This window comes from Camelina sativa, chromosome 11 (assembly GCF_000633955.1).
Source record: "Camelina sativa cultivar DH55 chromosome 11, Cs, whole genome shotgun sequence".
NCBI classification, from domain to species: Eukaryota; Viridiplantae; Streptophyta; class Magnoliopsida; order Brassicales; family Brassicaceae; genus Camelina; species Camelina sativa.
Genome location: NC_025695.1, coordinates 4400720 through 4427581, shown reverse-complemented (window position 1 = coordinate 4427581; position 26862 = coordinate 4400720). Strand labels below are relative to the sequence as shown.

The 26862-nt window shown below is 39.2% G+C and overlaps 4 protein-coding genes and 1 pseudogene across 14 annotated transcripts in view; 3 read left to right on the top strand and 2 right to left on the bottom strand.

Moving 5' to 3' along the window:
- The window catches only part of LOC104727615 (cellulose synthase A catalytic subunit 1 [UDP-forming]), a gene marked incomplete in the record, with an annotated part of 13278 nt that extends 8819 nt beyond the window's left edge, over positions 1 to 4459 (bottom strand). Inside the window, 12 exon segments of the mRNA XM_019232625.1 lie at positions 3 to 142; positions 217 to 481; positions 587 to 799; positions 951 to 1076; positions 1158 to 1295; positions 1376 to 1721; positions 2045 to 2311; positions 2505 to 2694; positions 2806 to 2920; positions 3100 to 3272; positions 3370 to 3565; positions 4166 to 4459. Coding sequence (XP_019088170.1) covers positions 3 to 142; positions 217 to 481; positions 587 to 799; positions 951 to 1076; positions 1158 to 1295; positions 1376 to 1721; positions 2045 to 2311; positions 2505 to 2694; positions 2806 to 2920; positions 3100 to 3272; positions 3370 to 3565; positions 4166 to 4246 — 2250 coding nt within the window.
- LOC104721591 (peptidyl-prolyl cis-trans isomerase CYP95) lies at positions 4945 to 10273 on the bottom strand. 3 transcript variants are annotated; one of them, XM_010439610.2, is made up of 14 exons: positions 10224 to 10273; positions 9522 to 9636; positions 9375 to 9429; positions 9178 to 9266; positions 8865 to 8889; positions 8525 to 8563; positions 8161 to 8278; positions 7941 to 8068; positions 7538 to 7850; positions 7189 to 7304; positions 6802 to 6937; positions 5746 to 6714; positions 5593 to 5661; positions 4945 to 5450 (listed from the first exon to the last, which is right to left on the bottom strand). In XM_010439610.2, exons 2-14 carry the CDS (start codon positions 9597 to 9599, stop codon positions 5165 to 5167), a joined length of 2421 nt encoding a protein of 806 aa, XP_010437912.1. In that variant the 5' UTR covers positions 9600 to 9636; positions 10224 to 10273; the 3' UTR covers positions 4945 to 5164. The 3 variants fall into 3 exon arrangements, with proteins under 3 accessions (XP_010437912.1, XP_010437913.1, XP_010437914.1); XM_010439611.2 differs by having other exon boundaries at positions 7941 to 8065; XM_010439612.2 differs by lacking the exons at positions 9375 to 9429; positions 9522 to 9636; positions 10224 to 10273 and adding an exon at positions 9013 to 9061 and having other exon boundaries at positions 9178 to 9268.
- On the top strand, positions 10676 to 13148 carry LOC104721590 (pentatricopeptide repeat-containing protein At4g32430, mitochondrial). The gene is made up of 2 exons (XM_010439609.2): positions 10676 to 10853; positions 10990 to 13148. Exons 1-2 carry the CDS (start codon positions 10759 to 10761, stop codon positions 12788 to 12790), a joined length of 1896 nt encoding a protein of 631 aa, XP_010437911.1. The 5' UTR covers positions 10676 to 10758; the 3' UTR covers positions 12791 to 13148.
- Positions 16165 to 20045, top strand: LOC104721588. 9 transcript variants are annotated; one of them, XR_757044.2, is made up of 6 exons: positions 16165 to 16305; positions 16705 to 17114; positions 17251 to 17979; positions 18604 to 18699; positions 18781 to 19181; positions 19327 to 20042. XR_757044.2 is itself a non-coding variant. In XM_019231511.1 (5 exons), the coding sequence occupies exons 2-4, from the start codon at positions 16713 to 16715 to the stop codon at positions 18146 to 18148; spliced, it is 1140 nt and encodes a 379-aa protein (XP_019087056.1). In that variant the 5' UTR covers positions 16165 to 16305; positions 16705 to 16712; the 3' UTR covers positions 18149 to 18171; positions 18604 to 18693. The 9 variants fall into 9 exon arrangements, 5 of the variants coding, with proteins under 5 accessions (XP_019087056.1, XP_019087057.1, XP_019087058.1 ...); XR_002033849.1 differs by having other exon boundaries at positions 18781 to 19475; positions 19565 to 20042; XR_757046.2 differs by having other exon boundaries at positions 18610 to 18699; positions 18781 to 20045.
- LOC104727614 lies at positions 20558 to 21857 on the top strand (annotated as a pseudogene).

Sequence of the window (26862 nt, the reverse complement as noted above, 5' to 3'; positions counted from 1 at the left end):
TCCTTCAGAAGAGTAGCAGGATTAGTTGTTGGTGGAATGCCGCCTTGTTCCATGAAGGTTGCTGCAATAAATACCGGCGACTGACCAAAACGCTTCTCTACACTCTTCTGGGACATTAGAATAGACCTCTCATCATCATAACCTGCATAAACAAGAATTGTGAGATTTTACATCACATAAAGAAGTGATGTTATTACACTGTAAGCTCAATCAAACCTTCAAAACCCTCATCGATGTCTTCCATATTGAAAAGTGGAGCATTGGAGTCACTTCTGTTGATGCCTCTCTTCTTTTCATAGTTATACTTCTTGTTACTCTTTCCTTTCTTCCTTGAGCCGCAACAGCTCTTCACTATAATATTTGGTTCTAGATCTTCCTCCGTCAAAACAGGATCATACCCATATAGAGCCTGTCTATTAAAACAACAACCAGTACCCACATATACTGGACCTTGGATACCATCCAACCCCTTCATGTTAATCTGCCCAAGATAACAAATATCCAAGTTAGCCCACAGCAGAAACGAGTAAATCCTACAAAATTATGAACAAAACAGAGTGTCTAGGAATGAGGGAGTGAAACTCACATCAAAGAAGACAATATTCCTGTTGGCATATCGATCGTGGAAATCAATACCGTCGAAACGTTGTGGGAACTGGACATAGCAGCACTTCTTACCAATAGCAGGGTCCATCATGAAACACATAGCTTCTTTAATAGCCTTGCTGTTGTTGAAGTAATGATCACAATCCACATTCAAAAGATATGCTCCATTGGTAAGAACAGCAGAAACACGAATCTGTCAATGTAAAGAGATGCTAGATTAGTAGATAGCACATTTACTACTAGAAAAAGAGAATGTGACGCAACAACTAGACAAGAGAAAATTTCCTAGGTAGCGAACAAGAAAAAAATCGAGGACACAATAGGAGTTTGAAGGTTTAACAAACCAAAGCATTCATAGCTCCAGCTTTTTTGTGGTGTTGAAATCCAGGCCGCTTTTCACGAGAAACATAGATGAGTCTAGGCAGCTCATTTCCATCGGTATCCAGACCCCCACTATGGCCTAAGAACACCTGAATATGAAATAAAACAATGTAAAGTTTTTGCTTTTTCCTTATTCTCGCTCAAATAATTAAGGGATTGCCTCACTGTACCTGAATCATTCCAGGATGATCTCTAGTGTTGTTACCAGGCCAAGGAGTACCATCCTGCATTGTCCAGCCTTCTTCAGGGATTTTCTGTGCTTTGGCAACAAGAGCATTTATCCTCACCTTAAACTCTTCATACTCTCTCTGTCAATACAAACCAAGGAAAAAGTCAGTAAAGTCTAGTTTGTCAAATGGATGAGAAGCAGGTAGACTTTTCAACTGACCTTCATAGCTCGTCTCTCTTTAACAAAAGAAGGTTGGATCTTGTCCTTCAAGTAATCTATCTTCTGGGCAAAATAAAATTCAGGGGCCCTAGGTTCAATGTTGAATTTCTTGCAAAATGGTACCCATTTCTTTGCAAACTCAGCGGTTTCAGATAGGGATTCGAAGGAAAGCATAGCTGCACCATCATCTGAAACATAGCAAGCTACTTTATCTACCGGATAGTCCACAGCAAGAATCGAGAGAACTGTGTTCGCTGTAACAAGTGGAGGCTCTTTCAATGGGTCCACTGTACTAACAAATACATCAACAGGAACGAGCTGTGATGGTTCACCATCTCGATCATATCTACAATTACAACACCAAAATTAAACCGTCAAATAGAATCAATATGCTAACTAAGCTTTATTCTCAGTAGGAACTTCATTTGACATGCTTCTATCATAATTTAGTCCGAAACTTCACCTTTTAAGTAATTCAGAGAAGATATTCTACTAAATTTCAAGATTTCCAGTCACAACCTTTTTGAAAGATATACATATATCATAATCAATATCCAAATGTAATTGTCTAAAATGAAATTAAATTGTCAAGGAAAAATCAACAACATATCAAGTTAGTACAAAAAAGAGAGAGATAAGAGTAGGGAATTCATAAACTTAAAGACCAACCTTATAGTGAGACGGTCAAGATATGTCTCCCTGTTAATGGGGTACCATTTGGGAAACTGATCAAGAAGCCAAGAAAATGCAAACCAGATCTCACAGATAACCGAGGTCAACCACAAAGGATATGCATTTTTCACAGGGTGAGTTGTACGATATTGCAAGAAGAAACACAAGATGATAAGCCGGAGAATGATCACAACCCGATAAGGGGTTAGGCGAGAAGATGGGATAGGCACCACACGGCTCATAGGAAGCCGTTTATCATCAGCCCTGTACGTACGAGAACCATAATTGAGTGGAAGGAAACCCAAAAAAAACTCAAATATGAATCATAATATAAGAATATAACAAAGCCGATGCTTAATTATTTCAATCAAGACAAAATCATAAATCAAGACTGAATATTAGCAGAGCTTTTTGAGTTGGACAACAAATTTTGTGGTCTAGTAGTACTTCAACTTACATTTGGAGTTCTTCGCCATTGGAACCAGTCCCTTCGATTTCTCCTCCTTTCCCTTCATGGTATTTACCAGTCATCTGTAACATACTCTTCTCCTGCTTCAGCTTCCAGCCTTCAACTCTTTCTTTCCAGTCAACATTTCCAAGCCCATAAGAGTTTAAGTCTTTTGACGGATCCACAATTCTTACAGGGACTGCAATTTTTACCGAGATCTATCAGTTACAGTACGCAAAAATATAAACGTTGTAAAAATAAATAAGAATCACATCAAAACCAAGTGCACAAAGAAAAAATAGATGAATACCAGGTTGCCGTGGGTCAATATATGGAGATGAAATAGCATTCCTGTCAGAAGGACCCAAAGGACCTGATGTAGTTCGCACGGATTGTGTATCAGGCGTGCGAATCTCCCCAGAAACCTGTGTATAGAAAAAAGGTCAACAATCTATTAAAAAACAGACACAACTAACAATATTAGAAACTTTTCTGATCACATTTAACATTAATGTGAAAAGTAAGTTAAAAATATCCAATTAAACAATTAAAAATAAAAGAAACAAATCAGTCTAGAGTGTAAAGCGAAAATGAAGGTCCCTACCGCATGGCCATGAGTGAGAAGAGGAATTGGTTGAGATTCATGTCTAGAGGAAGAAGAAAACTCTTCGCCATGGCGTTGGTGTCTGGCCTTGTTAGCTCCTTGGGCGTAATTGAACTCATTCTCGATATCATCAACGTCATCCTCATCTTCATCTCCTTCAACACGAGTACTCCCTGCAGCATTTCAAAAAGTTGTTCAAGAAATGAAACAAAACAGAAAATTCATACATAGCAATTGCCGGAAAGAAAGAAAAAAATAAAGACTACTGACCCCTGTGTCGTCTGTATCTAGTCTTGCATTGCGGGCAGCACTGAGTTCCATCTTTCCTCTCGTACTCATAGCAAGGTCGACACACAGGGAAAGCACATTCATTACAAGCGACAAAAACATCCCCAGTTTCAGCTAGTCCAACATCATCACCACAGATCTGACAAATCTGGCCATTGGTATTCTTCAAAGGTTTGGTCTGCACTTTGACAAAACATTGCATCATTGTTAGTCATNAAAAAAAAAAAAAAAAAAAAACTACCAAAAGAAGATCATCATGGATCTAAAACAAAACAATTAAACAACAACCATCTCTAAATTAAAGCAGATCTGAATTAAGATTAGTCACAGTCATTGCATTATATTATCCCATGCAGAAACTAACGAGATCTAGTGTTGAGCTAAATCTCAATAAGCGAGTAAAGATTTAGCTAAGCGAAGATGACGAATTAAATTCAAAGAATCCTAAACTGAACCCACCGACACTTTCCATAAGAGGTTAAAATAAAGCAAAATTAAAATAGCAGATGCGACATTTAATTGATAGATCACTACTACTAGAATTGAAGAAAGAGCATAAAAGTTTCCAATTTCAGACACTGGATCAACTGACACTAACTAACTCTACACTAAAACTGAAACGAAATCAAAGTGAAAACGAATAAAAAAGATCGGAATCTGAGGTCTAGATGATCCAATTTTGGATCCAAAAGCGACAAGATTTAGAAATAGAAAAATCTGGATGAGAGATCTCAGATGAAGAAACTAAAAAAGAAGCAAAAAAAAGGATGGAACGAACCCCTCCGTCAGATTCATGTCGGATCCGAACAAGCTCGTTTCTCCGGTAGGATCCAGCAACCAAGCCGGAACTGGGCTCCATAGCAGCAGCCACCGACACACAGATGAGAGATTACAAAATTCAATTGGAAAAATTTGTTCGCCGATTCAATACGGCATCTTCGAACAACCCAATCTACTTAAAAAAAAAAAAAAAGAGATGCTCACAGACTATCCTGTGTCACTCTCTCTCTCTCTCTCTTTGATCTCAAGGCTTCTTCTACAAATCCTGATTTGCCTATTTAATCGCAAGAAGAGTGTGTTTTTTCTTCTCTTTTTTTTTTTTTTTACTTAATTAATATTTAAATAATGACAAGTAGAGAAGGTGACGGTAGCCTCTTCCTCTCCCACCGTTTAGCTCGGCTCAGCTCGATTTATGTTATCTCTGACTCTCTCTGCTTTTTGAAGTGAGCCGTTGGCTTCCCCCACTAGACGCGCCAGCTTAGGACGTGACGTGGCAAAATCAGATTAGTACAAGACAAATTATGATTGTTGGATTAACAAAAAAAAAATAAAAGAAGCCACGTTGTCGGCTCTGGTAACAGCCTGTTCTTTTTTTTTTTCCCCATCACCTGTCGGTGCTCACCAAAAATTAGCTTGTAGTGTGATTAGGTTCTAATTGTTTACTTAACAAGTTACGGGCGAATTTGCAAATCCCATCTTTTGTAATATTGACTTATTATGTTATAATTGAACTTTCAATAAAAAACCATTTAACATTTTATAAATATGCTAATAATATGTCAAAGTTTATTACTGAACCAAAATAAACTCCGCAACGAATAATGGAAGTAAAACATTTGTCGGCAACATATAGATATAACAATATTGGAGCATCATCAAACAAAACACACACGCAGAAGACAATGCATATATGTAAACACAAGTAAACTACTTACGTTCTTTAACATCTCTTCTTGAGTAAAAAGAACAAACACTCGATCGAGGTTCCTTTTATTTATTAATCATAGGCTACTAGTCGCTTTTCCCCACCTGAGCTCCCATCCGAGGATGACGAATCCGACTTCGATGGTGACCTTGCCTTGGATGGTGATCTTGCTTTCCCGGTCCCAATGGGAGATTTTGAATATGATTTTGATCTTGATCTGGATGGACTCGGGCTACGGCTAGCAGATGGTGACCTTCTCTTTCTATAAGGTGGTGAACGACTACGGTTAGGGCTGCGGCTGTACCGCCGGCTGCGATAGCGGGGACCAGGGGATACAGAACGGCTTCTTCTTCTATACCTGAGAATATTTTCGAGTAGTGAAATCAACGACTAATTTTATTTTTATTTAGATCGCCAAATTTAGTCTTCTAATCATGAGACTTTTAGATGTTAAAGATAAACCGAAACAAATGGCTTCTAAGAGGAGGATAAGTAAGTACCTTGGAGGTGTTCTTCGTCTTAGTGGGCTTCTAAACCGTCTTGGTGAAAACCTTCTGTGACTTCGAAATCTACAGAGAAGACATTACAAAAAGAAGGTTCAGCACAGGAGTGTGTAACAGAAAAGGTAATTCTATTGGGTGCAGGCTATCCACCTGTCACGGTCAACTCTATCACTAAAGCGATAAGGAGATCGATCAGGAGATGGACTAGTTCTGGATCTACGGGCGTATGAGAATCTCTGGCTAACTCCTCTCCCTCTCCTGATGCGCCCATCAGGAGAAGCACTTCTTGACAAACTTCTTCTGCGACCAGAAGGAGGAGATCTAGGCCGTGCACTCCTCCTCGCCGGAACTGGACTTCTGCTAATTCTTCTTCTTCCTCTAACAGGACTCCTGCTGATACTTCTCCTGGACAGTCGAACAGGACTCCTACTCACACTCTTCCTAGATAATCGTACTGGACTCCTGCTGATACTTCTCCTGGATGAACGAACCGGACTCCTGCTCACACTCTTCCTAGATGATCGAACTGGACTCCTGCTGACTGATCTCCTAGGTGATCGAACGGGACTCCGGCTTAAGCTTCTTCTAGATAACCGAATAGGACTACGGCTCGGGCTTCTTCTAGATAACCGAATGGGACTCCGGCTTAGGCTTCTTCTAGAAGATCGGGCTGGAGTTCTGATAGGTGATCTTCTTGCTAAGCTTCTTAGTGGGCCCCTCCCAAGGGTCCCATGAGATGCAGATCTTACAGGGCTCCTGCTGTGGCTTCTGGCAATCCTACCTCTCACTGGACTTCTGCTGATCACCCTTTTGGGGACCCTCAGTGGACTTCTGCTTATACTCCTTGACGGACTTCTACTAATATCTCTTCCCCTTTTCATCCGCACCGGACTTCTACTAACACTTTTGGTAGGGCTCCTTCTACCATGTCTGCCTTTCTCGTCACTCCCTGGGCTTTCTCTTTTACAGTTTGTCAAATTCTTCACTTGGCGGCTACCTTTAGCAGGACTTCTGACCCCATTCCGTCTAGGACTTAAACTCGGGCTCTTACTCTGACTCCTCCGAGGACTAATACTCATGCTCCTACTCACTGTCCTCTTAGGACTCAAGCTCCGGCTCCTGCACATCAACTTTTAATAAGATCCCATATTGATTTAGAGAAAGATAAGCAATTAACTGAGGTAATAGAGAGAATAGAACCAAGACCTAGATTTGCTAGGATGGTCATCGACAATATCAGGTTGCCTATCAGAAATTCCATTGTTTCCCGAGGGCGCTTCACCACCATCCTTGTCAAGCAAATCTGGTCCCTCCCTTTTGTCCAGGTGAAGAGCAAAACTACCTGATTGAATATTGCAGCCAAAAACAGAATGTTAAGTGTATGGAAACATTATTAAACTTACTACAGAAATCGGTACAATAAAATGTCAGCAAAAATATGAACCCGCAGCCGCATGATCAGCACAATGCTTCAACGAAAGGCAAATTGATACTGAAATATTCTATCACATCCATTATTCTTAATTTTGGGTGGACCAATTAAGAAAAAAAATTAACTGCATGAGCCAAAAGTCTTTGAGTTTTAGAGAGTACCTGTTCTACGAGAGACTCTGGGCTTCTTCTTTTTTGCTCCGGTTTCAACATTGGCATCACTAAAACTTGCTTCACTTCCACTATTACTGTCTTCACCTGTAAGATTGTCTAGGGACCTACAAAGTTGCAGAACACAAGTCAATAACTCAGGAGCACAACCATTTAAGCAAACTATTGGTAGGACGCCCTACCAAATTATTACATCCTGGAGGGACAAGACGCTTACATCCTATTGGATTTCAGAAACTTAGTTAAAATGACCAGTAATAACATAGGTTTCTCCTAAGCAGCAACTAGCATTGACACAGATACTATGGCTATAAACAAGTGAAGTGTACAAGACTTCTACCTTCTTGATTTGCGTTTCGATCTCTTAAGCCTTCGCTTTTTCTCATGGCGCTTATCTCTTCTTTTTGACCGTCTGTGTTTCTCTTTCTTAGAACTTCTTCTCCTCTTCTTCTGTCTTTCATGGCTCGAAGAACTAAGGTCGGAAGATATAGACAAATCTGAATCTGACTCACTAACAGATTCTGAGGAATCCGTCTCAGAATCTGAAGAGCTCTCTGACTCAGATAAAGAGTGTCTTCGCCTCTTCTTCCTTCTCTCACGTGAAGATTTCTTGTGCTTTCCCTTTTTCCGACCATCACTATCAATCTTCTTATCTGCATGGACATATCATGCAATGACGTGTATAGGTTATGATTGTGAAATCATGACATATGTAGCAGTAACCAATAGTAGAATATCCGTACCTCCAGAATTTTCTCCACAACGGATTATCTTCACACTGACAGTAGGTTTACCTTCCTCATCACCCGCACGTTCAATTTTTTTTAATACCTCTTTCCCTTGAATAAGCTTTCCAAAAACAACATTACTTCTGGTGAAAATATAAAACAGTCAGAAATAACGCAATGTCCAAAAGAAAAGTCCACAACTTCGGAAATAAGAAAGTAACAATGAGAAGGAAACCTATCAAGCTGCTGATTTGGCCTGAAGGTTAGATGAAAGTGTGATCCAAACTTGTCACGGTCAGCAACAGACATTGATAAAAGACCAGCCTCTTCATGCCTTAGTTTTGGTGACTCATCTGACAACATCAGAAATTGATTTTGCTACTCAGTAACATATTTCAAAAGAACAAGTAAAAGATGTGATCTTAATAAAGAGACAAGCGCTTAATCAGTAAAGCAATGCCTCCAAAATGAAATATTGTTTGTTAATACAATATTAAGAAATGAGATATCACACCGACGACAATAGACTTTCTAGCCTCTTAAATATTGATGGGGTAATTGAAAAGAGATCGCTGATAAAGAGCGCAGTGGTAACCAACCTGGAAATTTTCCGGCATATATGCTTTCCCCAGCAGTACCTGGAAAGTGGATAATATATACAAGTCTGTCAGAGGATAATGAACTTTCTAATGTTCACTGCATAACATATTGGGTACTATCTAATAAATTCGAGAATCCCCATAGGAATCTAGTGAATGCAGTTCCATGCACCCAATAGGTTATCACAGTTTAATGGTATGTTTACATGAATGAAATTTAGTTTTGCCAGCACAGTTAATAAGCCACAAACTGTGTGCCATAGATAGAAGATCAATAAATGTAGCCGATGGCTGTATTTGATATATGTCAGAAGCAAAACTGAACAGTAAGTGTACATACCATCTCGATTCACAAAGTCACCAGCCTGAAAAAAAGAAGCCAAAAAAGGTTGTTAGACTAGTAGCAACCGTGAATTCATTTGTACATAAACTGTACTCTTTGCATGAGGAAGGCCTAACGTTTGAGCATAAACAACTAGTAGTACAACCTTAAAACTATATCACATGAAAAGCAGGTGTGGCGATCAGACCTGTATCCTACAGCATAGAGAACAGCAACGAACTAAAAGACGAGCATCCAACCAATGTTGAGAAAAAACTAAAAGTATAAGACTGAAACGTCATATCAATAATTGAGAAATGCAGATAGAAACCTGTGCTGAGGAACCTTTCAGTATTCTATGGAAAAAGGATCCTTTGTAATGCAGAGGTTTTCCACTTCTGGGTCCAATGCCTTTCTCCCCTATACAGATTTTATAAAATAGAAATAAGTGTCAAGGTTAAGGAAAGCCAACAGTCAAATTTATATGCTTGCCCGGAAGCAACAAGCTTAACCGGACAGAAAACAAACCTGTGCATAGTGCACGGAAATTCTCGGATGTTTTGGGAGCGACTTCAGGGAAAAGCTAAAGAAACAAAGTTTATATTATCAACACTTTTGTCTAACCAGGGAAACACACAAGAAAGTGAACATTAATATAGCCAAAAACTATGGTACCTCAAAAACCATAGTCTCAGCTGGATCTCCATCAATGGATACATCCATAAAAACTTGCGGATTCTTCTTTTTTGCCATGTTATTGGGAATTTCTCAAGCTTTATGAAGTTATGCCCTGAAAAAGAAAACACAGACACAAAAGAGACTCAGAATATTAAATAGTCATGAAGAATACTGCTTAACAAAACCAGCAGAAGAAAGATCATTAGGCAAATAGTTTCCCCTTCTTCGAAGACAGACAATTTATAGCACTGAAAAAACCTAAAACCCACACAACAACTGGCCGCAAATCAGTAAAACCAACTCTAAAGTCAGTGCCTAATGACCGGAAAGTTATAAAAAGTCATAAGCCCATCAACTAATGACAATGCCGTTGCAGAAACGAGATTTTCATGAGCTCAACAATGAGAACATAGATAATAATTCGTCAAGCAATCCATCCAAAATTACAAGTTCTACAACAAACCCATGACCACAAACTACTCAGAACTAACACAGACCTTAACGTTTCAAGAAAAAGAAACTCGTAAGCCATCTCGAATACACTAAAACGATCATATCAGTGAAGAAACGTGCAAATTCTAAAGAACACATTAGAGAAACGTATACTTTTGACATCAAAATTCCAGCTAGAGACTGCAAAATCGGAGAAATACGAAGAGCAACGAAGACGACTCAGGGCGTGAATCGCTAGGGTTTTACCTGAGAAATACGCACGGAGAACCACAGGATGATAATGACTGAGCTGGGAGACCAAAAAAAAACCTAGCCGATGCTTTAAAAAGAACAAACTCCAGCTTCTCCGTATTGCCCTCTAACTCAATCGTTATTTACAAGTTTGCCCTCAGAAACAAACTCTACTTTGCTCTGAAAGTCTCTGTTCATCACCGTGGCTCTAACCTCTCTTCTTCTCCGATATTATTACTTCAGTGGTAGTTAAAAAACAAGGATCCAACTAGTTTTGCTTGCTTCTCATGACCCTTCTGAGTTATCTACACTGTAATCGCTCAAAATCGTTACTTTTTCACAAATTTTACTCTCCTTATAGAATTGCCCACAAGTTGTTCGATGGAAGTTCCCAAAGATATGCGACAACTTCCATTAACCGTACAATCAGTGATTCCTTACGGAGAAACTCTCCGGCACAAGCTCTTGCGATCTTCAAGGAAAATTTCCAGCTGGGTTTTCGTGGTCGCAATGTTATGGACGAGGTCACTGTATGTCTTGCGCTTAAAGCATGTCGTGGAGACTTGAAACGCGGTTGTCAAATCCACGGGTTCTCCACAACTTCTGGGTTTACTTCCTTTGTCTGTGTTCCAAACGCTTTAATGGGTATGTACCGTAAAGCTGGTAGATTTGACAATGCCTTATGCATATTTGAGAATCTAGTTGACCCTGATGTTGTTTCTTGGAACACTATACTCTCTGGGTTTGATGACTATCACGTTGCTCTGAATTTTGTTGTTAGGATGAAATCAAATGGAGTTGTTTTCGATGCATTCACTTATTCCACTGCTCTTAGCTACTGTGTTGGCTCTGAAGGCTTTTGTTTAGGGTTGCAGTTGCAATCTACTGTGGTGAGATCCGGATTAGAGTCTGATCTTGTTGTTGGAAACTCCTTTATTACAATGTATTCACGGTCTGGGAGTTTCAGAGGAGCTCGGAGAGTTTTTGATGAAATGCCACTTAAGGATATGATTTCATGGAACTCTTTATTGTCAGGACTTTCTCAAGGTGGCAGTTTCGGGGTTGAGGCAGTGACTGTGTTTAGGGAAATGATGCGAGAAGGTGTGGAGCTTGATCATGTGTCTTTTACTAGCGTGATTACAACTTGTTGTCACGAAACTGACCTGAAGCTGGCCAGGCAAATCCATGGTTTGTGCATAAAAAGAGGTTATGAAACACTTGTGGAAGTTGGTAATATTTTGATGTCAAGGTACTCTATGTGTGGGGTTTTAGAAGCTGTGAAGTCAGTGTTTTACCAAATGACTGAGCGTAATGTTGTCTCTTGGACAACGATGATTTCCGCGAATAAAGATGATGCTGTGTCCATCTTTCATAAGATGCGGTTAGATGGAGTTTACCCAAACGAGGTCACATTTGTTGGATTGATCAATGCCTTGAAGTGCAATGAGCAAATCAAAGAAGGGCTTCAAGTTCATGGGCTATGCATCAAGACTGGTTTTGTTTCAGAACCATCTGTAGGCAACAGTTTCATCACCATGTATGCCAAGTTTGATGCTTTGGAAGATGCCAAAAAGGCTTTTGATGATATAACTTTTCGGGAGATTATTTCCTGGAATGCTATGATATCTGGATTTGCCCAGAATGGATTCTCACATGAAGCTCTCAAGATGTTCTTATTAGCAGCAGCAGAAACAATGCCAAATGAATACACTTTCGGAAGTGTCTTGAATGCAATAGCTTTTGCAGAGGATATATCTGTAAAGCACGGTCAGCGTTGCCATGCTCATTTACTGAAATTGGGTTTAAATAGTTGTCCTGTTGTGTCAAGCGCGCTTCTTGATATGTACGCCAAGCGTGGGAACATCAATGAATCTGAGAAAGTCTTTAACGAGATGTCTCAAAGGAACCAATTTGTTTGGACATCGATAATATCAGCCTATTCAAGCCACGGTGATTTTGATTCCGTGATGAACTTGTTCCACCAGATGAGAAAAGAAAATGTAGCACCAGACCTAATCACTTTTCTCTCCGTGTTAACAGCTTGTAACAGAAAAGGTATGGTAGACAAAGGCTATGAGATTTTCAACATGATGATCCAAGACTACAATCTGGAGCCGTGTCATGAGCATTACTCATGTATGGTTGATTTGCTTGGCCGAGCTGGGAGATTAAAAGAAGCAGAGGAGCTTATGAGTGAGGTTCCTGGAGGACCAGGAGAGTCGATGTTGCAGAGCATGCTCGGGTCTTGTAGGCTGCACGGGAATGTTACAATGGGAGCAAAAGTGGCTGAGCTTGCAATGAAGATGAAACCGGAATTGTCGGGTTCTTACGTTCAGATGTATAACATCTATGCAGAGAGAGAACAGTGGGATAAAGCTGCAGAAATTAGGAAAGCGATGAGGAAGAAAAATGTGAGTAAAGAAGCTGGATTCAGTTGGATCGATGTTGGTGACACTGAAGGGTCTTTAACGATGCAAGGTTTCTCTTCAGGTGATAAGTCTCACCCGAAATCTGATGAGATTTATAGTATGGTTGGAATTATTGGATTGGAGATGAATTTAGAGGTCAAGGTTGCAGTTTAGGTCTCTTATTCGTAGTTCTATAATGTTGTAGTAATAGATCAAGATTAGAAATGTTAGCTATAGATTTATATGAACTCACTTAGAAATGTTTGCACGTTGCACCTACATGCACATTGGTTTTGTAAGGACCATGATAAACTGGTTTAGCATGGTTCTCTGATTTTGACCTCATTGACCGGTTTGATTGATTAGTGGAACACTGTCTTGTATGATATTCGATGGCCGAACAAATAAGTTGTGTTTGGGCTTTCTAGAGGGACATCAAAATAGTGTAACGATCTTTCAGATCATTTGTCCTTTACCTTTTGCTAGACTTGACTATTTCAATACGGGTTACCCGGCAGTATGTACACCCGAATCCGACAATAGCTAAATCCATACCAAACGACTTGTCGTAGTTATTTTATACCAAACGAGTTTTACCAAGTCAGTAATTAGCCCTTTGACATAGGAATTATACTTTAGTTAATTAATACATTGACTTTTTATATGCTATTATCCAATGCTACACTCAAAATAGACGAGTCTAACTTTTGCCATCTATCTATATAGTAGATACATCTTCTAAAACTAGCTCAACCATAAAATGGTTATTTTTGTATGAACATCTTTAGGATATAAGAAGAAGTGGACAAACTAATGTTTAGGTGAAATAAAAATAGAAAACACTCGGGCAAAAATCAATGTACTTGTTATTTTTTTTTTTTTTTGACAACAGCTTACAATATTGACTCAAACAAGCCAATGTGAAGGAAAATTGTTAACAAAGGTAACTAAATGCGGAACTGAACGAACACGTCGAGCCAAATTATCCGCTTTATCATTCTGAATGCGAGAGACATAGACTAAAGAAAATGAAGTAAACTCCTCTCTATCCGCTTGTATGGCTTGTATGTCCTCCAAATAAGGTATGAAAGTTGGTCACTCGGAAGGCGAAGACACCATCTTCACCAGGTCAGAGCAATCAGTGAGAAAAACGACACATTGATTGTTTGCTCCAATCATACATCGCATTGCCCAGATAAGGGCCTCGATCTCCGCATGAAGAGGGGAGAGACTTCGACGAAGATTAGATGCTCCCATAGTGGTTTCGTCCCCCTGGGCGAAACACAGAACCATCCTCTACCGGCGAACTGGTCCGTCGCTTTCCATGAACCATCCACAAAGCATAGAAAGCTCGAGGTTGGCCGAGAAAACCTTGGAACTCTGATGCCTCCATCAGAAGATATACCCAAAAAAGGGTGATCCACCTCTTGTCCTACAACCTCTGTCTGAGCCAGAGACCAAGCGTTAGCCTCATCCTCCGCTAACCGCAGTATTGCTACTGGGTTGGAATCCAAGTTGCTAAAAAGTTTATCATTACGTGCTTTCCAAATATACCACAAAATCCATGGGAATCTATCCTGCAAAGGAACGTCCTTGAAACGCCAAAAACGAAAATCCATATTTGTGAAAATCGATTCCAACGGGAAAGCACCCTGTACCGTCGGAAACTGTGATAGAGCCCAGACCTGTCTGGCTGGCGGGCACTCAAAAAGAGTATGATTTATCGTCTCTTCCTCATATCCACAAAGACCACACCCTGAATCACAATTTATTCCACGTTTCCGTAAGTTAGTTGTAACTGCCACACAACCCGAAATCACTTGCCACATAAAATGACGAAGTTTTGGCGGGCACCGGATTTTCCACACAAAAGCCTGAAGAGGTACATAGTTCGGCCCGACCACCGACGGAGCAGCCGAAACCGCGGTGTAAGACCGAAGGAGATGGTACCCTGACTTAACCGTATAGTTTCCTGACTTTGTAAAATGCCAACCTAACGAATCCGGTTTATCGGGTAACCGCAACAGTAAGGCATAAATCAAAGCAACATCTTCCAGTATAAAAGTAGCCGAAAGGAGAGTCATGTCCCAGGAATTAGAATTCCTGTCAATAAGGTTTTGAACGGAAAGCAGAGGGTCAGACAACAACCCTGTGCCTATAACTGGTCTTCAAATTATTGAAATATTTGTTAGGTTCGAATTTGGTTGGTATTATTCCCAAACCAAAGGCTTTATACAACATAAAATTTAAAAATACTCCAAAAAGTTAGTAAGAACAAAAAAAACAATTGGGTTACAAATTTCTCATTCATGAGCCATTTCAAGTCCGCAGACTTTGTATTCTTTTTTTTAACGAACTCAACTCAAGAAAAGAGAATATGATGGCTTTAAGGTACGAGTTTGGTGTTGTACTCTTACTCACGTCTCTTTACATTTATCATTGTTTTTAGATTATATTATGAACAAATTAAAATAATATTTTTTAGAATTAAGTAACTTTGAAATTATTCTTAAGCAACTTAAAAAGAGAGAGATGAGGAGAATGTTTACGTCGTCGATAACCTCCTATTGCGGATATTCCCAAACACGTTACCCCACTTGAGAAGCTTGTTTACACTTTCCCTTCCAATATACATTTTCTAATAAAACGCTTTTGTTTTCCCAAATGTATGACTCTATCAAGTGAAAAGTCTTATAATACAAGCTGATCATAATTGACGACAAAATACAACAACAACCAAAAAAAAATATAACAAAACAGAATGAAATAATAATAAAGACTCATATTTTATAAACATAGATAGCTTTTACCAAGTTTCAAACTAAAAATCTAGAATAGAAGACTCCGATGGTTGGTTGAACTTTCAAACTAAACCACCACAGCTTAACAACGTCTTTCTATGTAGTTTCTTTATAAATCGAAGATAATTAATTAATAATAATACTACCTAATTATTTACCAAACAACTAATGTCTAAGCACACATCCAGCAAACAAACAAACAAAAAAAAACCCTGCATGTTGACATTTTTGTATTCAAGGGATTAGATGAATCAAAGGTTTCCCTTAGTTTCAGATAATTTTAATCAATTAGAATTAAAGGCTACAAAATAGCTTTTGATAATAGTGTTATATTGTAAAAATTCCATAAGGTGGACAAATATATTAATTGCGTAACCAAAGGAGATAGACTTGAGTGCACTACTACTATACATATATCAATTTTTCTGCAGAATGAAAATAACTGTAAAATTATAAAAATTAATTCGTTAAAGCTTATAAAAATTAAAGGACGTATCTGTATTATCAAAGCTTTAAAATTACAATTAACGCGCGTGTCCACGCTATAAGCAAGCGAGTTATATTAATCTTTTACAAATCGAACCGTAATTAAGATTATGGGTTGTCTCACTATTTCTGGTTTAAAAGATTTTAACTTAAATCCCACGTCAAAAAATTAAATTATACAGTAACAATTTATTATTTATTAAAAAAAAAAAAAAAAAAAAACGAAATATATAAATTTTCTTAACGCCCAAATTTGTTTTCACATATCTCCATTACCCGAAACCCTAATCCCCCAATTTCTCTTCCAATTTGTTTCGATCACGATCTCTGAGAAAATCAATCAAGAGAGCAATTCAAAAGCTTCACGGTGGAGATCAAATTCTCATTCAGACATTACAGAAGGTAATCTCTTTGTTCAATTTTTCTCTCTCTCTTTTTTTCTTTTCCTGGTTGATTTTTTTTTTGATGTTGCTTCTGTTCATCCTTTGATCTTCCCAAACAAACAAAACTGGATCGCTGTTTTTTTTTTTTGATTTTATGATTTTTTGTTATATGTTTTGAAATAAATTTTGGATTAATCTTGCTTAGATTATATCTCCTGTGAATGATCGCGTTTATGTTTGTTCTTTACGACTAATTTTTATTGATTTTGTTGAAGCTTCTTACGATCTGTGTTCCTGTGTTTATAAATTAGCGGAGTTTATTTGAAATATGTCTTTTAAGATTGTATCTTCTGTTTTGGTTGTTTGGTAGTCTGAGATCGCAGCGCTAATATATGGAGTTCTTTTGTTCTTGTTGCAGGTATTATCATGAGATTCAGAAAAGGAAGTCGAGTTGAGGTGTTTACAAACAAAGAAGCACCTTATGGTGCGTGGCGTTGTGCTGAGATTATTTCGGGTAATGGACATACCTACAATGTTAGATATTGCTCTTTCCAACTTGAACACGAGGAGGATACCGTGACGGTGAGAGTTCCCAGGAAGATCATTAGGCCGTGTCCTCCGCATGTGGATGTTCACAGATGGGAGACTGGTGAACTGGTGGAAGTTCTTGATAACCATTCGTGGAAAGCTGCCACTGTTCGAGAGGAGTTATGTGGAAACTACTATTTGGTTCGGTTACTTGGGACTCCAGCCGAATTTACATTTCATCAAGTTAACCTCAGGGTCCGACAGTCGTGGCAAGATGAGACATGGGTTGCAATCGGAAAGGTAATTGCTTTTATAGATATTTTGCTTTCACTTCCAAATTTGCATAGTCCCGTTATGATATTGTTTGTTTGAAATATTTTCAACTAGTCTGCTAATGAACACGTTGACTAACTGGCTTTGTATTTCATTTTCTCAGATATCAGGTTCTGTGAAGTCATCCACACTGACTGGATCAGACGTACATCAGAAGCTACAGCCCCATACGAACAGCAAACTCGTCCATGAGCCAAGTGTTGTCTCTGCTAGAGTATTGAAGAGGCCGTCACCCTACAACTGGTCTGAATGTGCTGAATCATGCACAGGAAAACCTAAGAAGATACGATCATTGGAAAAAGAGGGACAGAAGCACCGATTTTCTGCCTCATCACTGCAAAAGGTAGATGCTTTTGCTTGCCGACCTGAAAGTAGGGGTGGTAAATCTCACGTGCAAGCTTCATTTAACAACCACAAAACTGGTTGCAGTCAAATCGTCAGGGTAAGATCAAAAGGGTTTAGTGAGAGTGTTCGTGCAGGAAGCTTAGACGCTGATGGTTATTCTGATAGTGATGCATGCTCGGTTGGTAGTTGTAGTGCTACTAGTTATGATGAGAGTAATATGCCACCTTGTATGCTAGATGACTCTAGTAACCAATCAGACTCATGTAGCAGCGATGCTGAATCTTCTTGTGGCCTCGAGGAAGAAGCAAGGAGGACACTTTCATCAGCTCGTGATGGAGCAGGAAGGTCCTGTAGGTCTGAACTATATACTTACCGCAGTACTTTGGGGGAATTATTTTCTTCTGGTCCCCTAAGTTGGGAGCAAGAAGTGTCGTTAACTGATCTTCGTCTTTCTCTTAATATATCAGATGATGAACATTTGATGGAGGTAAGAAACTTGATATCTACTGGTACCCGCAGTCAATTTTGTTAGTATCAATCAGAATCCATTTTTTTCTTTTTGATTCTTATGGTCAAGTCTGATCTACTTGTCTTGGACATACTTTCCTGCAATGTGGAATCAACTGTCATATATTGTTCTTTTCCAGTGGATTTGAAGTGTATAGACAGCAGAATACAAGTATGTATGAAAACTCTCATTAGAATGAAAATTTCCGAGGTTCATTTCTATTGCTTTGTCAGATTTCCCTTAGTTTCCTTTATTGTAATTCCTGAAGGAAGTTAAAGCACAATTCATGTATTCATACTCTGAGATGTCATATTTTGAAGGGCTGTTTATATGGTACTGTCTTCTGTATATAAGTTCTGTAATATTTATTTTTACTTTGATTTTATGTTACTCGTTTCGTGTTGACTTGGCATACTTTTGTGTTAAGATGGGTCAATAGTGTCAGAAACAGTATTATGTGGATTTTGCTTCAGTGCAATATGAAGTCTGAATGTCTGATCTGTTGAGTGCTCCTACATGTAGCTCTATGAAATGTGTTGCATAAAGGTGTGAGTTTCCTAGTCATCCCTCTGGACATTATTGATTTCCCCCTGCATTTTTCAGGAACAGTGTTGCCTTGTTCGGGGCATGCAGATCTTTTGCTTCTAGAGGTTAACTCTGATGCTGGGGTTTACAACTTCACCCGTGGCCATCTGAATGGTGCAATACCGTGCTTGTCCATCCTCAAAACATAACTGACTATTTATGCTGTTTTTATCTTGATATTGTGGCTTGTTTCAGGTGTCCTGGAGTCGCTTTGTCCACAGGGCTTGAAAGCTATGCTTTAAGCAGGTTTCTTAGATATGTTTTACACTCTGGTTGGTAATTTTGCTGATAACATTTCGAGATCGAGTAGTTTCTCATTTCTCTTTACACTTTACAGTTCACTCGGTATATTTTGCGGTGCTCGTTTTTGTGGTATTGTGTCTGCTCTGCTCTTGTTACTTCATTAGAACTGCATGATGTAGATCAGTAGATCCTACGATGTTTAATTTTTACTAGCTTTGTAAGTTAATTCTGATATATAGATTTAGAACAAACTGGTGGTCCAGTTACACTGGTTCTGTTTTCGGTGGTCTTTTCCAAAGGCATAGTCCATGACACTCATTCTTTCTGGAAATAAACGTTGTGCCTGGTGAAAGGTAAGTTTGAAATGGAGTAACGTTTGTCCGTCTGGAAGAATTGTATATGCTGTGCTCATCCAGAAAATATGTCGTGAATTGATGTTGAATGATTCCTTATTCTGATTTGTTCTCATGACTTGTTTTCATGGAATTTATCGAGAAGAAAGGGAGCACATCCCTGCTTTCTTGCATACTTAGTCGCATGTGCATTGTGGAAATTCTCCAAGCTCACTCTTCAGATCTCTCCAGCAAAGCTAATTTTTTGACATGGCAGTATGAAACTCTAACACCGAATTTATTAATTTCACCAAGGTATGTATCATTTTGCAATATGTTGTGCATGTTTTCTTAAGTTAGTGGCCTACACATATAATAAAAACGAGTTTCTAATCACCAAGCAGACTATCTTGCAAAAGCAACCTGGCAATACTTGATTTGTTACTCAGAAATATGCCAAATGTTTCAATGGTCATGAAAAGTGATTAGTCGATACAAGAACTTGTAAAGTAAGAACCATATCTATGTGATGAATGACGAGGATGTTTTTATTACAAGCCATGAGCTGTCCTGTCTTCTTGTAAATAAATAATAAGTGTGTGATATATGATAGTGAAGTATATGGTTAGAATAATAAGTGTGTAAATGGAGGGTTGAATAAATGGAGGGTTGTAAAATAAAGTAGAGAGTTAGAATAAATGGAGGGTTGTAAAATAAAGCATAAAAATATCGTAAGGAATATTCTATGTAATATTTCCTAAGACTTGTAATATAAATACTAAGGCTTGGTAAAAAGTTTCATTCAAGCTGGAGTGAGTAAGTTTGAGTGTGAGAGTCTTAAGAGCCTTTGTAATCCTTTGATTGTTTCAATAATAAAATATATCCCCTTGGTAAAAGATCTTTCTTATATCCTTACATATTCATATAATCATTTTCTAAAATACTTCCTAAACACTTAGCATTGATCCTAAAAATCTTCTAAGTGGTTGTACCACTATGTGTGTGTAATTGTGGTATCAGAGCCATGGCAGTCTAAACTCTAGCTCTTCTCTTTCAGAAAGGTAATACGCCATGACGTTGTCTTCTACCATGCTATTATGAAAGTATGCTCTGTGGTTGCCATATTAATGGATCCTCCACATCAGAAATCTAACTATGCTAAAAAAAAACAGTATGGAGAAAAATTTCTATGAGGTTGTAATGCTCGAAATACCTTGAGGCTTTTTATGTTGCAAATATGTTGCCTCGGTTTGTGTAGCTAAGCACCTCTTGATTTATTTCTCTATATTCGTGGTACGTAAAAGAAAAACAGGGAGACAACTTATGGATTGTTATTACTTCAATGGCTAGAAGAGAGTTATAGTATTCTGTCTTGGTTTCTGGTTCTATCATATATTATGGAAAGTTCATCTTCTTTGTCTAAAACTCCCTCTTTTCGACGATCAAATTCTAAAAAGATTGATTACTTATATGAAGTAGAGTATGTGAGTGATGATAGCAAAGTTCCTATTACCCAACTCCCATTACTTAATCCTTACAAAGCTTTCACTAAACCAAATTCCACTTTTCCAAAAGTCATCCGTCAAGTGTTTGTCCCTAACAAACATAATGCAAAGGAGCTCGTTCTAGCATCTCCGTTAGAACATCATCTCATTCCAGCGACAGAAACAAAACAAATGATTCCTCTCAGAATCAACGAAGGCATGATACATCATTGGCGAACTCAAGGATATACCCATCTTCATTATGGAGCGATACGTTTGGCGCTAACACTCCATGGCAGAAAAGGCTTACCAGTTGTAGCACGGGTAGCTCTCCTCGACACCCGATACAAGGAATACCAACATGCTTGTATTGCAACTATCCAGACAACACTAAACGCTGGCACTGTTTTCGTCACCCTCTTCCCAAATTTCAACGTGGCATTGGAAGACCCTCAAATATATCAGAACATGCAAATCCAGCTGCAAATCACAGGAGCTCCACAAATTGGAAACACGTATGCAGCAACGCTTCACCATCAAATGGCGTATAGAGTCCAAAATCATGCAATGGACTTAAGTCTCCCTAGAGACACTGAAGATGCGCTACTCATACAATTGGAATCCCAGCATAGCCCGTCGTGCATCCATATTCCTAGACAGATTCCTAGAGATGAGCTTGTCAAGTTGCTTCGAGAATCATGGGTTACCAATTACGAAAAGCTCCATGACCGTAGCACCCCAATACAATCGGTGGACTCTTCTATTCATAGGAGAAAAGATGGAGCTGTAGAGATTGCTTTTAAGCAACAAGAAGAAAAGTCAAGACCAACGGCTTTCTGCACAAAAATCAATATAATTACTCCTTTTGAAGAAACTCAAACTTTGGAGAACAATCCACGTTTAGATGGTGTTCCAATCTCATCTTTTGATTCGCTGGGAGATCCCATTTACTCTTTTCAAGATGAAAAGGGCCACAAATTCTTTGATTTTTGTGATTGCCAACACTGTCAGATGAATAGTTCTGATGATGATGACACCCCAAGGCGAAGGAGAAAAAATAAAACTACACAACAAATCCTCAAAGAACGATTTGAGTCTGGAGACACACAAGTTGGCCTTCTCGGAGAACAAAGAGCCAAGAATTTTGAATACTATGTATTGTATTCAGGTGGTTCAACTCCCACAAAACCTGACAAAGAAGAGGTACAACTAAGTTACATGTTCGGACTCCCATCACAGCAGGATTCACCATTTCCATCCAAAGAGTTTGAAGAAAACAATATAAAACACTCATGGAAAATCCGGAATCCAAATGTTAAAAACCCAGATGGCTCAGTAAAGCAGATCAGCACCGCAGAAGCAACTTTGAACTGGCAGTTGGAGAACGCCACAACCCAAAACTATCTTCTAAGCCAGATTGACAAAAAGGTAACCATCATGGACCTTTTCATTAAAGAACTAACCAAAAAGATAACCTCTCTCCACCAAGAACTTCTCCACCTTGCAACTAATGTCTCCATAAACTCTCCCCTCATGTCCCAAAAAGAGCCTGAGCTAAAGTTCCTTAAAGCTCAGCTAAACTCCTTACAAAACCAACCCAAAACCCAACCTCCAATGCCATATGATCTTTTCACACCATACTCCATCTACACACCACCTTATACAGCCCAAACACAATCTTTATCTTTTTCTCAAAACCCAAGTATTTTCGGAGCATCCTCCTTCTTACCAACAAAAGTTGTTTATGAACAACAGTCTACCAAAAAGAAAAAGCCAATAGAAAAAAGAACAGGGAAGGAATCCATATTTGAACCACCCAAACCTTTGACCGAGACATCAAAATCTCAAGATCAACCCGAAACCAGCAAAGCGCAATTCATGGTGGAGCGTGCTAATCCAATCACTGTTTTTCTTCAGAATGTTGCAAAACGAGAACAAAAAATTTCTCAAGAAAGTATGATGAAAAAGACGCCAATAAAAAATGAAAATGATGAGGTCATAATCCCATCTTTTATGATGGCCTCATCGGCTGTGGTTGAAGAAGACGTAGAAAGTGAAGGTGGAAACGTATATGAAGAAACTCAAGAAACTGGACGAAATCAGACAGAAGGAAATTTGCGGTTTAATACAGAACCACATAAGGGTTTTTCTTTTGATGATGTTCCCCCTTCAAAATGGCGCGACAAAGTATATGAGATGCATGCATGGCTAACAGAACAACAACTCAACCCAGGAGCCATTTTGCCTACATCGATTGATAAACTGGTGGCTAAATTCCAAGGACGTCTCAGGCAATGGTGGATAAGCTTAGGCCAATATCGACAATTACAAATCCGACAATCTCCAACAATCGATGCCTTGGTGGGACACATCCACAATGAATTTCTCGGCACATGGGATCATTATACTATCCAAGCCAGAGAAGAGTATCTTAGCATGAGATGCTGCTCCTTCAAGAGGAAGGATCTTGAAAGACATTATGAGCGAATGTCAAAGAGATTCTATGCCCTGAATGGGATAGATGACGTCAACCTCAAGCAGGCGTACCTGAATTCACTTCCAGAACCACTTGGAAATGAAACGTCAAGGATATTGTCTCTCAAGAATATGCCTCTCAACCAAGCTTCACTTGGAGAAATATATCAAATTTCTCTGGCAGCCCTTGAAAAGCTATGCAACCACCAGAAGTTTTTCAAACAGCTTCAAGAACAAGGAAAGCTTCTAGGAAAAGCATGTGATCGGCCAGAACTCAATATCAAATGCAGAGACAAGAGATGCCATTGTTCTACAAGTCATGGAAAAGAAAAGAGCTATAGAAGCAAGTGGCAGAAGAAATATCCAAAGCTATCTTCTAGAAAGAAATGGAAATTCTTCAGGAAGAAAACTCAAAGAGGTTTCAAAAAATCAGACAGATGTTACATCTGCAAGAAGAAGGGACATTATGCGAAACAATGTCCTAACAAGAAGAAGAGAGACAACCTCCTTGGCTACTTGGCACAAGTTGAAGATATTGACGACTCAGATATTGAATCCATCTTTTCCCTTGATGATGAACCAACTGATGATACAGTTCTTGCAATGGGTATGGAATTAGAAGATGAATCTTCAGAAGAGGATACTGGAGATGAAAGCGATAGAGACGACCAGTTCATGTTGTTTGACCTCTACACATTCGATTTCTGCAAAGTAGAGCAATCACATCAAGAAGAATTGGTGTATCTAACCCAACCATCTCCAAATGCCAAGATCTACATCTTCCCAAACAAGTATGATAAACCAATACCGGTCATTGCCTATTTTGACACTGGAGCTGCTTCATCCATCATCAAACCAGACCTCCTCCCAGCCTCACATTGGAATTCATGTTCAGTCGCTTTCAAAGCAGCCAACGGCCAGATATTTCATATCTCTCTTATCAGCAAGCCAATTTACATCCAACTTTTCCCCGGATACATGATTAAATCCAAAGTATATGGTTCTGAACTCCCTGGAAAGGACTTTATACTTGGATTTGACATCCTTCATAGTCTTCGGAGAGTTTCGTGGCACCCGAAAGGTCTCAAACACAAAAATCAGTTGCTACCTTGGACAACGGTGTCTCATCTATACCCTATGGAGATGCTTAATCCAATAAAAGAAGAAATTGCAAAGACGTCTTGCGCCACATCTCATTCGGAGTTTCTCACAAAATGCTCATCTCCTTTATGGAAGAATCCAGATTTCTTCATATCCTTACCCTTCAAGAAGAATGAAGATATCAACCCAACTAAAGCAAGTCACCCAGGAATGAACCCAGATCACTACAATCTTGCACTTGAAGAGATTGACCAACTCCAGAAAGAAGACCTCATTGAGAAGACCACTTCACCTTGGGCATGTGAAACATTCTACGTCAACAAACGGGCTGAACAGGTGAGGAAAACTCAGATTAGTCATCAACTATCAACCACTCAACCATTTCCTTGCCGATGACAAGTTTCCTTTGCCAAAAAGAGAAGTCTTATTCCAAAAACTCCCGCAAGCACAAATCTTCTCCAAGTTTGACTTAAAAGCAGGATTTTGNTTGGAGCTGCTGCATCCATCATCAAACCAGACCTCCTCCCAGCTTCACATTGGAATTCATGTTCAGTCGCTTTCAAAGCAGCCAACGGCCAGATATTTCATATCTCTCTTATCAGCAAGCCAATATACATCCAACTTTTCCCCGGATACATGATTAAATCAAAAGTATATGGTTCTAAACTCCCTGGAAAGGACTTTATACTTGGATTTGACATCCTTCATAGTCTTCGGAGAGTTTTGTGGCACCCGAAAGGTCTCAAACACAAAAATCAGTTGCTACCTTGGACAACGGTGTCTCATCTATACCCTATGGAGATGCTTAATCCAATAAAAGAAGAAATTGCAAAGACGTCTTGCGCCACATCTCATTCGGAGTTTCTCACAAAATGCTCATCTCCTTTATGGAAGAATCCAGATTTCTTCATATCCTTACCCTTCAAGAAGAATGAAGATATCAACCCAACTAAAGCAAGTCACCCAGGAATGAACCCAGATCACTACAATCTTGCACTTGAAGAGATTGACCAACTCCAGAAAGAAGACCTCATTGAGAAGACCACTTCACCTTGGGCATGCGAAGCATTCTACGTCAACAAACGGGCTGAACAGGTGCGAGGAAAACTCAGATTAGTCATCAACTATCAACCACTCAACCATTTCCTTGCCGATGACAAGTTTCCTTTGCCAAAGAGAGAAGTGTTATTCCAAAAACTCCCGCAAGCACAAATCTTCTCCAAGTTTGACTTAAAAGCAGGATTTTGGCAGCTTGGAATCAAACCAGAGGACAGACCAAAGACGGGATTTTGTGTACCAGATCGTCATTACCACTGGAAAGTCATGCCTTTTGGNCGGGATTTTGTGTACCAGATCGCCATTACCACTGGAAAGTCATGCCTTTTGGACTAAAGGTAGCTCCTTCATTATTCCAAAAAGCTATAATCAAGATATTCCAGCCTATCCTCCGAAATGCGCTGGTGTATATCGACGATATTCTGCTATTCTCGTCAAACATAGATTCCCACACTTCGTTATTGGCAAAGTTCCACGGTATTGTACAGAAATACGGTATTATGTTATCAGAGAAGAAAATGGTGATCGGAGAAACGGAGATTGATTTTCTGTGAATGCACATATCCAAGGGAGAATACTACCTCCAACCTCACATTTCCAGATGAACGACTATCTTTCAAGCAAGTCCAACAGTTTCCGGGGATTGTCAATTATATGTCGGATTTCATTCATGGTCTTGCAAAACACAGATCGATTCTCTCTGCTCAACTCAAGAAAGATGCCCCTCCTTGGAGCCAGAAATGCACAGAAGCAGTAAAAGAATTGAAGAAAATTTCCACAACCTTACCAGCACTAAAAATCCCAGCAAAAGGAAAAAGAATTCTGCAGACGGACGCAAGTGATTGCTATTGGGGAGCAATACTCTTAGAAGAAGACGAGAAGGGGAAAAGACATATATGTGGCTATAAAAGTGGAGTCTTCAAAGATAGCGAAAAACACTACCATTCTACTTATAAGGAGATACTCGCTGTCAAAAGAGGAATAGAAAAATTTGAATAGAAAAATTTGAGTTTCATTTGGTGGGCCAACATTTCCTCATCGAGATGAACATGTCATCCTTTCCAAAGTTGATTCAGTTCAAGTAGAAGGTACTACCACAAGCTCAGTTACTCAGGTGGGCAAGTTGGTTTTCGCAGTGGAAATTCGATGTTAAACACATCAAAGGAAAAGACAACTTCCTCTCAGATTTTCTTTCAAGAACTCAGCGTCAAATCTTGACAATAGTACCCATGATATACACCCTCAGTCCAGACAATCCAACAGAAGATAACCTGCGGAAAAAGATTGCCGATATGCCGCATGGAATAAGAGAATCGTTACTCGACAATGTATTGATCTACAGAGGGATTGAGACACTGCATGGTTTCCTAAAGCTTTATATACATCGGTATGGTCTTGATCAGGGTCCACTTCTTGGCCTCGTTTACCACCCAGCCTATCCCTTCCTTACCACCATCCATATGAACCCTGCTCATTATGGCCGGTTTCCTATAGAAGCATACCTCCTACTTTGGTACATGGCAGATCTTTACACTATTGCAGTCCTCATCCACAAAAGTCAACTGCTCCAGTACTTGGCGAAATGC